Source organism: Cynoglossus semilaevis, chromosome 9 (genome assembly GCF_000523025.1).
Source record: "Cynoglossus semilaevis isolate Cse_v1.0 chromosome 9, Cse_v1.0, whole genome shotgun sequence".
NCBI classification, from domain to species: Eukaryota; Metazoa; Chordata; class Actinopteri; order Pleuronectiformes; family Cynoglossidae; genus Cynoglossus; species Cynoglossus semilaevis.
In genome coordinates, this window is record NC_024315.1 from 7,708,713 (window position 1) to 7,726,023 (window position 17,311).

The 17,311-nt window shown below is 38.9% G+C and overlaps 4 protein-coding genes and 1 long non-coding RNA gene across 6 annotated transcripts in view; 2 read left to right on the forward strand and 3 right to left on the reverse strand.

Moving 5' to 3' along the window:
- Nucleotides 1-1,851, forward strand: part of slit2 (slit homolog 2 (Drosophila)) — a 74,988-nt gene extending 73,137 nt beyond the window's left edge. The window contains exon 36 of the mRNA XM_025058215.1: nt 122-1,851. Coding sequence (XP_024913983.1) covers nt 122-378 — 257 coding nt within the window. The 3' untranslated portion in view covers nt 379-1,851. The remainder of the gene's footprint in view (nt 1-121) is intronic.
- A 279-nt stretch (nt 1,852-2,130) lies between these two features.
- On the reverse strand, nt 2,131-6,222 carry LOC103383681 (glutamine synthetase-like). Its single transcript, XM_008316916.3, has 7 exons — nt 5,926-6,222; nt 4,852-5,004; nt 4,577-4,717; nt 4,314-4,457; nt 4,106-4,227; nt 3,738-3,937; nt 2,131-2,553 (listed from the first exon to the last, which is right to left on the reverse strand). Exons 2-7 carry the CDS (start codon nt 4,985-4,987, stop codon nt 2,229-2,231), a joined length of 1,068 nt encoding a protein of 355 aa, XP_008315138.1. The 5' UTR covers nt 4,988-5,004; nt 5,926-6,222; the 3' UTR covers nt 2,131-2,228.
- LOC112487541 (uncharacterized) lies at nt 2,315-3,903 on the forward strand. Its single transcript, XR_003050707.1, has 4 exons — nt 2,315-2,439; nt 2,781-2,846; nt 3,089-3,133; nt 3,769-3,903. It is a non-coding gene; the product is annotated as an uncharacterized LOC112487541 (long non-coding RNA).
- A 1,811-nt stretch (nt 6,223-8,033) lies between the features above and the next one.
- Nucleotides 8,034-9,794, reverse strand: LOC103383699 (GTPase IMAP family member 7-like; the record flags this gene model as incomplete). Its single annotated transcript, XM_025058474.1, has 2 exons — nt 8,034-9,122; nt 9,153-9,794. Coding segments are annotated over 2 exons (1,611 nt in total), but the record flags the coding sequence as incomplete, so codon positions are not given.
- A 2,228-nt stretch (nt 9,795-12,022) lies between these two features.
- Nucleotides 12,023-17,013, reverse strand: chrna9a (cholinergic receptor, nicotinic, alpha 9a). Of its 2 annotated transcripts, XM_008316917.3 has the most exons (7): nt 16,176-17,013; nt 15,946-16,091; nt 15,624-15,778; nt 15,368-15,548; nt 13,922-14,273; nt 13,135-13,748; nt 12,023-13,036 (listed from the first exon to the last, which is right to left on the reverse strand). In XM_008316917.3, exons 1-7 carry the CDS (start codon nt 16,219-16,221, stop codon nt 12,866-12,868), a joined length of 1,665 nt encoding a protein of 554 aa, XP_008315139.1. In that variant the 5' UTR covers nt 16,222-17,013; the 3' UTR covers nt 12,023-12,865. The 2 variants fall into 2 exon arrangements, with proteins under 2 accessions (XP_008315139.1, XP_024914704.1); XM_025058936.1 differs by having other exon boundaries at nt 15,946-17,013.
- Between the last annotated feature and the right edge of the window lie 298 nt (nt 17,014-17,311).

The window sequence follows — 17,311 nt, forward strand, 5'->3', positions numbered from 1 at the left end:
AAGAAAAGAGTTTATTTAGTGTTATGAACCTTTAGTTTGTCATCATGGTTTCATTTTGGTAGAAGATCAGTAAGTACAGAGTTTGGCCGCTGATAACTTTTCTCTTGGTTTGTTCCCCCAGAGGTGGCCTGCAGAGGAGAACGGGTCAGAGATGTCTACCAGAGACAGCAAGGCTACGCGGCGTGTCAGACCCAGGAAAAGGTCTCCCGCCTAGAGTGTCGGGGCAGTTGCACTGTGGGTGCGGACGGACAAGACACCTGCTGCACCCCTGTCCGCAGCAAACGCAGGAAATATACCTTCCAGTGCACTGATGGTTCTTCTTTTGTCCAGGAAGTGGAGAAAGTGGTGAAGTGCGGCTGTACAAAGTGTTCGTCATAAAAAAAAGACAATACCCTTGGCAGATTTCCACCTACACCAGTATTTTCTATGTTCCTGTCAACCAGCTTACTTGATCCTCGTCCTCAAATGTCTATTGTTCCAGTTCTCTATGGAAAAAAAAAAACTCCACACACAACAGTCCTCCTTCTTAATGGACCCTGTTTTTTGTAGAAAAACCTATGGGGGAAAAAGAAAGAAATGCCTAGAAATATGTTTTTCGTGACATTGCTGGACTGATGATGTACAAAAACAGACTTATTTTTATTATGAAGTGGACAAAAAGACAAAAAAAAAATAAAAATAAGTTGACTTTTTCCTCACACCTCCTTCCTTTCGTTGGTTATGATGAGTCCAATGCTGTGCCACACTGTCTCTTCCCTGGAGGACTGACCGATGTCACTGATGTTGATGACTTGACCACTTCCACTTCACTTCCTGCAAACCCTTCTGTGAGTTTTGTGCTTTAGGAGTCACTCTAACTGGTAGTTTCACAGACTCGCCGCAGGGAGGAGCTGTATTATGGCATGAGAGATGGTAGGTGGCGATAACCTTCCTTAACAGACCTCCACAAATCCTCTGAGACTGTGCACATCTCCTGACACACAGCTGTGCTAAAACTTGTGGTATTTTATTCAGCTACTGAACACACACACACACACGTACACACTCTTGCTTATTCAACACACCTGTAGACTGATGGTTAAATAAACTTCTCTCTGTTTATTGACCTCTATCATGAAAAACAAGTATTTATTGTATTATAAATACCTGTATCTATTCAGTAGACCCCCCCTATGTATCAAACTGATTCTTTTAATATATATTAATTTATATTTGTGCTTATTTTTGTATTAAAAAAGACATAATCTGTCCAGATAGCTGAACTAACACGACGGTGTCCTTTATTTTGGTTGAAGAGAAATTGTTTTTTGGTCGCTGAATCTATTGCGCTTGCCAGAGACCTTAGTTACATTTAAAATCTGCAAATGTGACGTGAAGACATTGTATATTTTTGTCGCCTTTCCTGAGAGTTTGTACTGTGCCATTGCCAGAAGGTCTTTATATTAGACTATAAATGTATAGATGATTTCTCTACCTGTGTATTTCACATACAGATCTCGTGAGTAGCATTGACCCTAGAGGATTCTTAGAACTGTTTTTAACCTTTTTAACAAATTTATGCTTTAAGGAAACTGTGACTTTTTCTAAATGAAACTACTTTGTTAGCCCCTTGGTCTCTGATGTTAACATGTTGCTGCTAAGTTTTTGTACTGTAGACTTGGATCCTGATCTGTATGTTATATAGAACTTCTTGCTCCTACTGTACGGGGGGCACCTTGTGTAACAGATAAATATGTTCCCCACACCTCTACACATGTGCATTGTGCTTCATTTTCCCTACCTTCTCCATCTCCAGACTAATGTCAGTTCCCTGACTGATGTTTGTTTATTAAACACAATATTTACCTCAAACTCCTCAACTTTGTCTTTTTGTCAGATGCAAAAGTCGTGTATTACAACTATATTTTTATGCATAGAAACTGAAAATTGAAAATGAAAATATAGCGTCTCCATTTTCTGTTTCCCCTGTGATTTTCTCCTCACAGACAATTTGCGAAGCAGGGTAGTAAAATAGGGATTGAAACCAGAGATAAAAATGGTCCTTCAATATATATATATATATATATATATATATATATATATATAGTTTCAAGAACTTCAGTGTCGACTAAATAGCTCCTAACATCTTTAAACTTGATCAAACTGGATTTATTTCAATGTTCAAGGTACCACAAACAATAACATTAATATTGTGATTTCTTGAATTTGCAATTTTTTAAAATTCTCTTTCAAGACTCATTGGTGTTTTTTTCCATGTCATCATCAGCTGCTCCCAGCAGACAGGTTTCAATCATAGCTATCATCACGCTGTATGGGTCACAGTTTGCGGCAGGACGTCTGTCCTCAAAATAACCGTGTCCACTGCGGAAGACTTGTCCGGGGATGCGAACACTGACGTCACGCGCAGCTACAGCTGAAGAGAATTCCTTGAAACTGGAGGTAATTGTTTGACTATTGAGGCGACGTATGTTGTCGGCTCCACCATGTGGGTCGTAGACGCTGAGGTGGTGAGAATGACGACGACTCAGTTTTTTTATTGCTTCCTCGATGTACCTGGAAATAACATATCAACATTAATGGTGTATCGTCAAGGCCAGCAAGGCCTTCTCTGCTGGCCTACGGTACACGGTATCACAATCATTTACTTATGTTTTAATAGAATTTCACGAATATTTATAAAATAATACCAAACAGTCTGTTCTCTTCGTTTCAATGTTTTTTCTTTTGTTATGCTGCTTCCAGTCGTGTATAATTGTAGTTGTTTTATCCAATCATTTCAGCCACCACGTGTTGCCAGGGTGAAAGGAGGACGGACAAGACAAGACATAGGCCTTTTGGCATTTATGGTAATTAAATAGTTTCTTTTAACCAATCAGATCAGAGTTGGCTGTCGAGCAGACAAATTAAAACCGAACATATTGGTCTTTACGCATTTGATGTGATGGCGACGGACAGATCAGAGTTGGCTGTCGAGCAGACAAAACCGAACAGATTGGTCTTTACGCATTTGATTTGATGGCGACGGGGCTTGTTAGAACTGAACCGCACGAATAATCTGTACAACAGAATAATTTAAATTTTCTTACAGAAAGAGAGGAGTATGGATTTTGTGAACAAATAATCAGAACTTTTGGTGAGTAAAATGTATTTTGACTTTTTGATAATATTGTAATTGTATTATCGTGGGTATGTTGCTTTAGTAATGGCAATTTGGCTACATGAGTTATGTTACTAGGTTTTTCACCTAGGTTTTTATTGAATATAGCCTGGCATAAGCAGGACTAATGTCTTCACTACTTTTTACTATACATTACATAGTATTTTTAAAATCTTAGGTTAGCTAAATATCAGTCGTTGTACATGTCGTGCATCTATGGCTCTGGAAAAAAAAAGGTCTCTCCAAATTTATCAAAAATCTGTATTTCTACCAGGACTTTCAGTGATATTATTTTAAGTTTAAAAACAATGTATTTTTATATTCAATCTCTTAGGAAAATAATAATAAGTGGCATTTATGATTTTATTTATTTATTTCATTTGGAAAAAAATTCCGAAAAGTATGGGAACACTTAGGGTACCAAAATGTTGGTGTCGTGACAACACAACTACAGTAGTTTGAGAATTATCAAAATAAAGAGAGAAAGGCTGTTTTTTTAATTACCAGTAAAAGTACTAACCACTCTTCCACTGTGTGACTGTGTGGTTGAAGCCGTGGTGTGTGTGGCTTATAAACTTACTGAAGTCCGCCTTCACTCCTCATTTCCTTAGTGCTGAAGTTGACGTGGCCGCCTGAGGGACAAAGGTGTCCACTGACAGGTTGTACGTCCAGGGTGGCAATAACCTTAAACTCTTCACAGACACGATGGAGAATATAACGAGCCATCCACAGATGGTCCCCCATTTCAATGCCCAGACAAGGGCCAATCTGGAACTCCCACTGTCCAGATCACAAAACAACATCAACACATTTGAATTTATTCATAGATCTGATGGAGTTTGCTTTTGTTTTTAGAAAACCTTAAGGGTAATTTTGGGGATGTTGGAGTGATCCTAACCTTTCAAACACCCTGGAGCTTTTATCTATTGGAAACAAAATGTTTCATACCTGGGATGTGATGGCCTCAGGGTTGTAACCGCAGATCTTAATCCCAGCATACAGGCAGGCTAAATTGTGACAGGTAGCGACATCTCTTCCATGGATAATCTCACTGCCCACACAACATGACCCTGAGTGTGAAACCCATATAAAACGTGTTTTTGATAGTCAGTTGTTAATCAGTATTATTACCTAGTATAATCTGATCTTTTCTTACCTGTATAAAATCGGCATCCTGGTGGCCAATCGTACGGTTTTCGATCCAAATCTAAAAGGAAATACTCCTGCTCCATTCCAAACCACGGTTCAAATTTCTCCACCTTTTCCATCACTTCAACACACTTTGACCGCAGGGTAGTCTCTGATGTTGAAAAAAACAAAACAGAAGAGGACTAAAACACCACAGGGTGCATACCAAAGTTCAAGTCTGTCATTTTAATATGTCAGTGTTTCAACTGTCAAGTCAGAACGGTGTCTCACCTGCTGGAACTTGTTTGTAGTCCAACACTTCACACAAAACCAGTTTATTTGGATCAAGAGAGAAGGGATCTCGGAACATTTTCACCGGAACCAAAGTGAGTTCAGTTATATTTGTGGACACAGCAAACCATTCAGGGATATCTTTTGAAAGAGATTGAAACAGAAATAAAAATGGTGTTTGAAAATATTAATTTAAATGAATAATAATAGTATACTAACCAACTACAAAAACTCCAAAATTTGGATCAGAATTTTTTTGTTTTGTTTCGTTCTACCTTTAATTCCAGCTGGCTCTTTACATAGAGTCTTGGTTTTACTCCGTAGACTTTCCTTGTCTTCACTAATCCATACGTATGTCACTTGGCAGTATGTCCCTTTAGGAAGGGACATGTAGTGGTTCTTCACAGACATAGTGATTTTCTGGAGAGCTGCAAACACAAAGAAGCATCTTAATTTTGTTTGCTTATAATTCTAATATACCTATATCTGGTACAAAAGCTGTGTTTGTTCAGCAAGGGTTTGTCATGAAAGAGTGATGACAAAATCATTGCAGATTATGCCAAACTCAAGTAGTCGAGACTTTTCAAAGAGAATATAATAGCAGATTGATGGCCAAACCTGTAGTGTAAAGTTTGTTTGTTGGCGAAGTAGAAAATCATTACCAATTGTCAGTACGATGACTGGTCCTGTGTGTGTGTGTGCTTGTTTTCATAATAATTTATTTCAAATGCTCTTGCTTTTGATGTATCCATATATATGTTCTTGCAACTACTGTTTGTTCTGTGGTGTCAAACAGAAGTTATTTGGACTGCCTAGTACAAGTCTCATAGAGAACAATAATATAGATGCTAGTATTTTAAAATAAATTTAAAAAACAAACAAACACATTTCTCATTAATACCACTTTATGTTCATGTCCAGATGTTCTTTTCCTTTTTAGTGTTTTTTTCTGTGCTCCAAGTCTAAAATGTATTTTTGCTAAATTTAACCAGTGTGACCTTGAATACTTTTTAATATTTTGTTTGTTTTAATGAAAACCATCGTGTTTTCACAGACAAATTTGTTGGATGACTGACTTTTTCTAAAGTATAAATTATGATAAAACCATATGCATTCATACAAGACAGGTTGGGGATTACAGTTTATCTGACCTTTAACTACCATGAAGTCCTCAGCATAGGTGGAAACACTTTGATTTTTGGTTTGTTTAGTAAAAACACTATTAGATGACATTTTATTAGATGAAAGATGTAGGCTTACATGCATTGCTCCTTCAGCTCCTAATAGCACATTTCCGCAAACAACTTTTTCATAGGCAATTAAATTTTAATTCAATTGATGGGACTCACCAAGCTGCAACACCTCCTGCAAAGCAAAGATCTCTTCACTGATCCTGACGGTGCCTGCAAAGGAGGTATTCCTGAAATTATAGGTTGGTTTTAACCCAAGGCGGAGGTGTGGGTTGTAGTGACAGTCCTATGGTTCCCATATTTGGAAAAAGGAATGTGAGTGAATCCTTGTATCCCTTTTTTCCAGTTAAAACGAGTTTATAGACTTGTTAAGCAGGATACATACATCTAATAATGTCAAATGTGGCCAGATTTGTATCTGCACAATTTGAATAGTTGTCATCATGACATTGTCATCAAAAGACAGCATTAGAAATAAACTAAAAAAAAGAAAAGATAAATATTGACATGAAAACATTGTTTTGGGTTTTTAAATTTTACTTTTATGCAATAGTTGCAATTTAACTCGCATAAATATGTTTTCTTGTTACACATTTTTAATTACTGCACCGAAAGCACTGAATCATGTTTCTGTCAAGAGCAGGCAAAGTCTCAGATCATTTAGCCAATTTATTTATTTATGTTCAAACTTGAAATAGCAGGAACTTTTTGTACTTTCAGCTCTCCAACTTAGGCCCTGGCTTAATTCCTAACTAAAACACATTTGTTGAATTCAGAGATAGTGAATAATATTGTACAGTATTCAGAAAAGAAGCTCAAACAAATTGACTTATGTATTTAATTGCCTAAGGTCGACTTTCCTTCACTTCACAAATCCACAGGTATGTGACCTGGCAGTCTGTTTCTTCAAGAAGAGACATGCATAATTGGTTTCATCAGGAATAGCAGCACTGCCTACAATAATTTATAATAAAGTTAATTTATAATTTTAATATTCTTGCTGCATCTGATTTTATTCCATCTGTCAGGATGTACTGACAAAGGTGGTTTTTTAGACTTGCATGTTTGTTCAGCACGTGGCTGCCACATCAGCCTCATCCAAAAATAGTTACATCGAGGGCAACTGGCAAGTTGTTTTTTTTTTTAAGACAGTTCACCTCTTATGCAAGAGGCTTCTTCAGTTCTCACTGACTACTGGGAAAATCTGATTTTTAGCCTTAAAGGGTTTACATACCCGAAACAAGGGTCGTTGCAGAAAGGGGGATGGACCCTATTCAACGGAGGGCGGAATGCAAAGTCACAAAGTTAGAGGTGCGAATGGGGAGTGGTACCGTACCTATGGACTAATAGTTTCACCTGAGCGGCTGGGTGTCCTTTGAAATGAAACTTGATCTAACTATTTTTGGATAAAATGACCTGGATGACTGAGAACCTACACAGACACACATCAACCTTAACACTGAGGAGATGTGAAACTAATTCACTGAGATGATAATTCACTGCAAAGACATGATGACTTCGGTGGAGATGAAACTAATTTCCTATAGGACAAAATGAAATAAAAGGTAAATAACTAAAGTCTGACTTTTAGTCCAAAAAATAAAACATAGATTTCCCTAAAATTCAAATGATTTATAATGTGACAGCTTGCTCTTTGTGAAAATTCAAATTCAAAAGAGTTATTCCAATCACCTAATGTTTTTTTATAAAATGTGTTGATGTTGCAGGTGCATTAAGACATCTATAGGAGAGTCGTTGTTATTCCCACCACTTCAGTGTCTACGATCCACAGGGTGGGTCTGAACATAGAATGGTATTTACCCTGAGGTAAATAACCCAGCAGTGCTGTGGTTTGTACCTGCAGAGTGAAGACAAGATCCAAGCCAACACAATGTTTACATTGATGTCTTTTTCCTTTTTTTTGTCTTAGATGTTGAAATGATATGAAGCAGTTACATCTCTCGACTAGAAATATGTTAATAATTGCAAACATTTTTACCGAAACTGACTTTTGACAAGTTCAACTGGTTCTAAATGAAAGTTTAATTGAAGACGTATACAAGCAAAATGAACAAATCACTTTGGTCTTTTTTACTGTGTGGAACTGTCATACAACTATTATAATAGTACTAAAATAACATAAAGTAACATAAATGACAAAATATAATAAGGGTTCTTACTTATCCAGTCATAATTAGTCAAAATAAGTTTAAGTTTTAAGTTTAATTATGGTTCTATCTTAAAGAACCACATACTGTACTTGTGGTTCTACAAGATAAAAGAGGTCAGACTTTTTATTGTGATTTTTTTAGTGCAGAGAATACAAGAAAAAGATAAGCTATCAGATCATTGTTTGTTATACATATTATTAAAATATATTCACGTGGTTACTGTATGGCGCAAGGAGCTCTGACCTTTTCCAGTGCTAGGTTGACAAGCAACAGCCCCATCTCCTGGGCATAACCAGTAACAACTGTCACTGCACTGTCCTTTTTTGCAGAATCCATTTTTGCGGTATCAACGCTCACTTCTCGACACCTCTTGTCGAAATTCTTTTTCAGCAGTAATATTTCTTGCACACACCTTTCTCTCTCCTTCTGCAGGTTCTGCTCCAGGTGTATTGCCAGACTTTCCTCCACTGACTTTTGTTTCTGTATTTGCATTTTGATGTGATTCAGCTCTTGATTCAAAGCCTGAGTTCTTCTTTTTTCCTCTCTTAGTTTTTCCATCTGAATGTCCCGTATCCTCTGATTCTCATCCCTCTCATGCCTGAGTTCGATGGCCATTTTCCTTGTCCTCTCCTCCTCCCTCTCGACCTGGTTTTTCAAGCTAAAGGTGAGTTTATCCAGCTCCTTCTGCAGAGCCTCCCTCCTCACTGCCTCCCTCTGCCTGATGGCCTGCTCCTTTTGAATCTGCTGAAGTTCTCTCTCCCTCTCTTTCATGAGGCTTTCCACTCTGTTCTTTTCAATCTTCTCCTCCATTGCTCTTTTTATTTTATCCTCTTGCTTAACCTGCTCCTCCAGCATTTTGGACACCTTGTCAAGATTCTCTTGTAGAGCCTCCCTCTTCCTCTCTTCCTCTTGACGGATCGCCATCACCCTCAACATCTCCATCGTCTTCTGTTCCTTCTCTTTTTTCAAATGTTGCTCTATTTCTTGTTTGAAGGATTCCACTAGGTTTCTTGCCTGCCTCTTCTCAGACTGGTTCTCCAGCTCGTGTTTTTTCTTCAGTTCCTCTATCTCACCCCTGGATTTTTGCAGAACATCTTCCAGCTTTCTTTCATACCAATCTTTCATTACAGCCTCCTCCTGTTTTTTAAACAGCTCCTCTTTCTCAGCCAACATCTTCTTCTCCTCCTGTAGCTCCAGGTCCAGCTCCTCCTCCACCTTTTGAAGAATCTTGCTGGTGTAGTAGCCGCCCTCATTGCCCTGCATCATGCAGTCCACTAAAGTGAGCAACTCAAGAACCTGCCCTTTGTTTTTGGAGCTGTTGTTGTTAAAGACACAATACCTACCGCCGCACTCGTCCACAAGCTCAGTCAATTCATTGCACTGATCGATTAGACACTCCTTCACAGAGGTTCCTTCCTGCAAAAAGTCTCCATGAGTGAAAACCACCACTGCAAACTGCAAGGCCTGAGCACCCATGGCCAGTTTGAACTGACGCACTGCTTCTTTCTCCTCCGGAGTGAACCTCCCAATCTGGACAATAAGAAGGAAAACATGAGGCCCAGGATACAGGAGACTCACGCTTCTCCGCAGCTCTCTCTGCACGTCTTGTGGCGTTTGATGAGTGTCCAGCAGCCCCGGAGTGTCCAGGAGCAGTAGGTGTCGCCCACGAATATCTCCGCTGGCCCTGCGACAGCGCTGCGTGACGGAGGAGCCTCCAACCTTTGAGTCAAAGGCCTTACGACCTAAAATGGAGTTAGCAGTGCAGCTTTTCCCACTGCCAGTTTTTCCAAGCAAAACTATTCTGATCTCAGTGAAAGGAGGAAGAGGCTTCCTGTCTGGAGAGACAAATGAAAGTAGACAGATATTAAAAAGTGATTAGAGGAATGAAAGAAAAAAGATTGATAGCATTTATTTGACTTTCTCCTAAGTAACATTTTGTAAATATCTTGTCTGTCTTCACTTCAGAGTTCCGTTCCTACGGTGCGACATAACTAACCTTTTTTAATTACTTACTTGCCCAACTAGCTTTGTTTTTATGTTGTCCTCAAGCCTCAATATGAGTTAAACTTCTGACATGGAGTATTTTGAACATAAAAAATGAAATATATAAACAGAACAAAATATATAATTTTCATTATTTAAGCATCTTTGTGTCTTGTAAGAACATCTCTTGTAGCATGACATTAGTAAGCAAACTATTTGATTAAGTCCTGTCTTCAGGCAAAGACAAATAAAACCATTCAAACTGTTTCACCCTGGAAACTAGTCACTGGAAAAATGTTTGTTAAAACCAAAATAGACAACTTCAAGAATAAAGAAAAGAAATAGTGAGAAAAACTTACTTGTGAGCGAAGACAGCTGCTTAGTTAGTAATGACATTGTGTTTCTGCTTATTCTTCTCAAGAAATTAGAAACCGATTACGCAGATGTCTATATAGATTCTCACTTGGTGGGTGTGTCTGTCTCTGTGAATCCCACGCTGAACTTTAACCAAGCCTGCAGTATCAATCTGGTGAAACTGTGTTCTGATCATTTGACTCTGCCTTATCTCTCACTCTAAACACTCCAGCCAGGGACATAACATCCAACACAACATGAAGGATGGAATGTACTGTCTCTGTAAACAGCTTGTAAACAGCTCTGTAAACTCTTGATTGTTGATCAAGAGACGCTGTGATCAATAAAAGTAGTTGTTCTGTGTTGGTACTCAGTCTGACTGGACAATGTTGCTGACAGTCCAGTAACAAACCTGCTTCCAGATGAAAGAGGAATGTTTAAATGATGATGTTGTTGTTGTTTTGTTTTGTTTTGTAGTTTATTTCACCTCATCATTAGTGATATTGACGTAGTATTTTCCTCAAAGAATAAAGACTAAAATGTATTAGTGGAGACCAGTTATTTTATTGTTCCACAGCCTAAAAGTGTTGTGTTTTATTTCGTTTCAGAAGAAGCAAAGGTCATTTGTTATTGAAAACATTTATCATGATGCACTGCTGACTTCAGAAAGTCTGCTGACACTTCAATATCAGTGATATGCAGTCTGAGGAGACTCACCATTCATCATATAAAGTAAAAAAAGAAAACTTAAGATGATAAGATAAAACAATGTCATCCACTCAGTTCTTTATAAGAATGTGTTTTCTGACTGAATAATAATCATTTTGATCATTTTATTCACTCATTTTTTAATATATTGGAGAAACAGTCAGTGAGGCGGCTGTAATCAATTACATGCTCTTTTTAAAAGCAGCGCAGCCAACAAATAATAATGTTTTAATGATTTAATTTTTTATTTTTTTTTACAAATAAAGGTTAGTACGCCAGTGCAACCGTACATTGTTTGTTTTTGTTTTTTTACAGTGTCAAGGGGAAGCCTAATTAATGGCAAGCGGAACAAAGTCCAACTTCCGCCGGAACGCAATTGTGACCGGACCCAATAGTGTGTAACTACTCAGCAGCTAACATGGACCTGCCTCGTATTGTGAATGGGAGAACAGCACGTCCCAGCGGCCGAAACGTGAGTAGACACCACACAAGGCATCAACCTGTTTGTGTTTCTCTCCTGTACAAAAATACTTCGCCTATGTGGAAGATGAGACAGTTGTGGCTGATATACTTAGTGTTTTAAGTAGGTAAAAATAGTAAAACTAATGTTGATGAGACGCATGTTTTCTGTGAATACAGATTATAAGAAGCATTCCCTCCCGCTGTGATTTTTTTTATATTAATGACTTTGAAATAGAAGTGACGTCATCAGCAACTAGTTGATCGACTGGTCCACTTTTTGTCAATTTTTTGTGACTCCATATTTAATTTCTTACGGAAAATGTACTAAACTGTGACTACAGAGATGTGACTTTCCTGTAACATTACATCCCAACAGATATCATATATATTAGGACTATCAAACAATTACTATTTATAGTCATATTATTCACAGGATATCTACTGATTGATTATTCATAAAAAAATGTAAACAATGTTCCTAAAAATGATAAAAAAGTTTCCTTTTATTTATTAATTTATTTTAAAATATTTTTCCCTATACAGAAATAACAGCAGGTACATTTTCTTCACACCTGTCTTTATTTGTGACTAATCCAAAGGATGACATTTTATACTTGAAAAATATGCAAAACCAGAAATCAAAATGTAGCTTAGAGTTTGTGTATTTCAGTCATTAATGTGCATCTAGACAGCGGCTTGATGAATGCTTCCAGAGTTGCTGACAATATTAATCAGTCTACAAAATCAATTAACATGTCAGTGATAGACGAACTTACTGCCCTTCGAGCAATGTGGTTGATCTCATAATATAATAATTATATATTTTCAGACCAGAAAATCGCTTCCACACTCAGCATGTCAGGCTTTAATGATCTAACCACACTTTTGGAGTGGAATTTTCAACACAAATGAGATTTACTTCACAGCTAGAGTCTACAGAATGTTTCAATAGTTTTAAACCACATGAGTTTGTCACCAAAGTCTCTACACGATTCAGCTGAATTGACAGGTACACATAATGTAAGTCATGTAATGCCTATAGCTGGATGTCATGCTGTTAGCTCATCAATAATAGAGAGTCCATGCATGTTGAAGACGAGTCCCAGATTGTCTTACCACTCCACAGCTCCGTAACACTTGGAAACAGCCCTGGCCTTAACTAACTGAACTCTTTTGATGCATTTTTGTATTGGTGAAATGGAGTTGTTTGTGGAGACTTGGTATAGAAGCAGAAAAAAAACCCAAATATAATTCACACAAGCACTCAATGAAATTCTGACATGTCAAAAGTCATTTCTTACACATAAATTGTTCTTGATTAATCAGACATTGCATCAGAGCAGCACTGAGGTAACCTGGGTCTAAGAGTGAGGAAAGGCAAACATGTCAGTGCAGGCAAAATCAGTAGTAGTAGCAGGATTTCAGGAGGCCTTGGCAATAATGAGGATGCTCATGAGGAAGACCATAATGAAGAAGATCCACATGAAAAACCTGTCCATCACCTTGGCAACCTTCTTCCACTCGGCTACCTTGGCACATGTGGCTCTCTGGTCACGAAAGCAGTTGGCAATGTATTGGATGTTCTTCACCACCTGAAGCAAAGTCAATTAGAAGAACTTAGAAAGGACTCAGTGACAATGTATAGTAGTGATGAGGCTATCACTGGGTTAACTCTGCTGATTTACTCTACCTGTTTGTGTTGGAGGCAGGGGCAGCAGCAGGGGCAGGCAGGGATGTGATGTTTTTCCGTGTGATACAGGAGCTGCTCCTTCAGCAGCTGGTTCAGCTGCTGGAGGTTTTTTGGATGAGGCGGAATCTGGTATTCTGGGGCATTTTGTCTGATGTGGTTGTAATGTTGGGTGGACTCTCGCATCCCCTCACCGCTCTCAAGTCTAGAAGCAATGTTGTTGTGGTTGTTAAAATGATGGTTCTTCTTCTTCTTGGCGGTGCCATTGGCCTGACTTTTATTATGCACGTTGTTATGATGCACACTGTGGCCATTGGTGTTCCTGTAAAGGTCACTGTCATAATGGAAGGTGCTTTCATGGAGCTGGTCGTCATGGTAGCAGGCTTTATCACTCATTGTTTCCTCTGGGTACAGTGGGGTCTGTTCAGTCTCGGGTGTAGTACAGTTCTCCCCCACCTCATAGACAAAGAAGATTTTTGACATGTAGTCAATGATTAGCACCTTAGCCCAGTGTGGGACCGGCTTAGCCTCAGCACCGCAGAAGTGAATGTTCATGATGAAGATGGTGAGAGAGGTCGAGGCTGTGATCATAGTCATGGTGGCTATGTAGTATTTGCCTTAGGAGAGACGGGGAGAATAAACAATTCTTTAAGAAGAGGTTTGACGGAAGGGCAAATCATACAATAACAATAGTTATTATGGCCAAACACTGAGCAGTTTGACCTCCGTGACCCCTCCTAGGATTTTTTATTAATTCCCGTAGTTTTAGGAAATAAGAGGAAGCTCTAACCTATGTAGGGCATGCTCTCTGCAGGAGGCATACTCTCAGCAACAAGTAGCTGGAACACAGTGAGTGCCAGCAGTACTGTGACACCGAGGGACACCTTCTCCCCAGAGTCGGCAGGCAGGTAGAAACCCAGCGGGGCGAGGAAGGAGATGAGGAAGCAAGGGAGGAGTAGGTTGAAGATGTAGAACGAGGAACGTCGTTTCAGCAGAAGGGTGTATGTGATCTCAGTGTACGGGTCAGAGCAGCATCCGTACATCATAACATTTCTTACTGCAGGCATGCCGTGGCATTCCCACTCCACATTGTCCACAAAGTCGGACAGGTCGCCACTGTCCATGCCCAAACTGATGTCCACCTGTGCAAAAGACAGTGAGAGCTGTATGTATTACGCAAATGTAAAAATGATCATTAAATTAAAATTTACCTATGAAGAAGTATTAATTCTGAAATTATTCATATTGTATTTTGAGAATAAAATAGGACTAATATGGACGAGAGGCTGCTGTTTACCCTGTGATAATGAAAGGTTGTTTTCTGTTCCACTATGCATTGTAGGAAACAATAATAATAATAATAATAATTTGAACTTTTCTTTCTTGTGTTAATCTGACGCTTACACAGCAAAGCTTTAAGGCTACTGGCTATAGTTTTTACTTTTAACATGCTCAAAATATAATTGCAAGAGCTGTGCAACATGAATCGGTTCTTACAGTATGTACAGCCATGTTCTTGTGAAAGAAGTGTTTGAACCTAGTCTTTGTGCATCTGTGTTCACCAGTTGTTGTTGTTTAAAGTCTAAAACAGCTCTTGCTGTTGTCCTAACCAAAGTACAAAGAGCAGTCGATTAGAACTGAACATTGATCATAAGTCTGACAGAGCAACAGATAGCAGTTCAAAAGAAAGGCTTTTCTTTTTATACCAGTGGTGGAACCAATACTGATCCAGGAACTTATTACCCAGTAACGGCTTTTCACCACACACAGCTGCAAACTGGTTTGCAATTGTTTTCTGTTTTTCTACTGAAGTGCAGTGTCTCATTTCCACTTGCGATAGTTCATCTAAGTAGGTCGGCAGTGTCAGCAGTTAGGAGGGATTTTAACATCAGGCACAAAGACAGGAGCAAGACTTACTGTAAGATTTGTTCTGTTTTTCAATACAATTGAATACAATTTTAACTTGCCTGATTCCAGTGGTTTATCAAGGTTGACATCATCATGTTTGGGCTGTTCAACTCTTTAAAGCCACATCTTTACACAAAGTTTCATGGAACATTTACTTGTGCTTAGTTTCCCCAAGTGTATTTGACATAGGAATTGACATCACATTATCTTACTTGGAATTAAAGTATTGAACTGATAATAGAGTTTTGTTCTGAAGACCAGCTGTAGGGCGTTCCTCATGAAAGGTTTGAATTCCTATTATCAGAATATTCTCCATAATTATACAAACCTGGTTTCCGTTATAGGTCCAGGAGCCAAAGGTTAGGTTACACTGCTGCCAGTCAAAGGGGAAGTAGGAGACGTCCACAACACATGTGCTCTTTGTGATGGCTGGAGAGTCCCATATGATCTCACCATTGTAACGCAGCTTTACGTTAGTGCTGGATGAACCCGATGACTCCTCGTCTGCTCTGCAGACATCAAGTCAATAGAATGGCTTATATATCTATACTGTTTACTTTTAAAGTCTGATTTATGTTACTAACTTGTTGTAAAGGACAATGTCTGGCTTCCAAACCAGGTCACTGGGGATGTTAATCATCTCCAGGTCATCATAGTCTTCTTTTTCCCACTTCAGGTTGTAGTCATACCAGACCTGCCTGATCCACAAGTATGTGGTCAGAACTTGGTTCCTCTCATCCTGCAGACAAAGAAACAGAGAAAAAGGGCAGAGTGGAGCCACATATGATCAAAGTAGTCCTCAGTAGGGGTGGATGGATGAATGGATGGATGGACATATAGATGGATAGATAGATACCGTAGATAGATGGATGGATAGCTTGATTGATTGACTGATTGATTATTTACCATATCTTTGATCTGGGACAGTGTTATTTGCAGTGAGACGTTCAGTGCTGCATCTGTGTCCTCCACAGGTCTTAGTGCATTGGAGTAGTTCTCCATCAGGTCGTTTAGAAGTTTGCGAGCATAATAACCCTGGGCACCGTGGGACACTGGGAGTAGAGAGCAGAACATGCATAGTGTGCAGCACAGTAAGAGAAGAAGAAACAACAACAAGTCCATCATGCAGTACTGACCTTGCACCAGAAGACTGATCCAAACCATCAGCGCAGCTTTCCTCATTTTCAACCAGGCACAGGCTGAAAGATCAATTATTTAGCAAAGCACTCACTGAAAGAGCGGAGGTTCAAGTCCAATGTCACTCTATTCTAATCTCCATTCTCGTCATGTTAGGCTGAGCGAGGCGAGACCACAGAAAATTCTCGATATCTTACATCCTGTCAGAAGCTGTGAGTGCTTCACTGGTTGTTAGTCGCTGTTCGTCTCTGTCAGAGTTTGTCTGTGTGTGATCATCGCCCTGGAACAGGACCTGGGGCTATCATTCCCATACACACATACTCACACACACACAAAGGCACACCGTAGTATCAAATAGCACACCGGCACAGGGTGAAATGGGATGCCTGTAGTTCTACCCACTTGTGTTCTTGACCACATCAACATGTAGAACACACACACACACACACACATACACACACACACTGCATTTCACTGCCCATGTCCATCACACACGTAGTCACTATTTTACCCATGTTCTAACCCATACACACATGTCAAAGGTGTCACATGACAACAGCCGTTACACAGACCCAGGATCAGATTTCTGTGGTCAACACACATATTTCAGACAACATGACCAGAAGGCTGCAGGTGTAGTTCAGATCAGTGACAAGAAGTTTATATTTTTCCTTGTGATTTTCATCTGATTTTTTTTACCTTGTTCAAGTGAGATTAAATTAAGACAAACTGCTCTTGTATTAATAAACCACACTGACAATGTTAAAACATTGGGTATCAAAGATAAGGGTCGTGGATGGATGAGTGTCTCCTCACCACATCTGTACAGGTGATCGATTTCATGGGAGTCGTCTGTTATTCTTAAGCTTTACTTTTACTAAGAGAGGCCACGTGAAATCAAATCATTATAAATATGTAAAACGATGATAAAGATTCATTAATTAAGTTAAATATATTTTTTATTTAATTTATTCTTCATTTAAAAAATTGATGGAATTATTTGTAGGTTTGTACTGTGGTATTCTCACAAATAGATTTCAAATAGGTTATTTTTAAGAACTCTGTTTCAGTGAAGCAACTGTAGAACTAAATGAACTGTGGATAGATGAACACCAAAATTTGGGTTCAATTACAA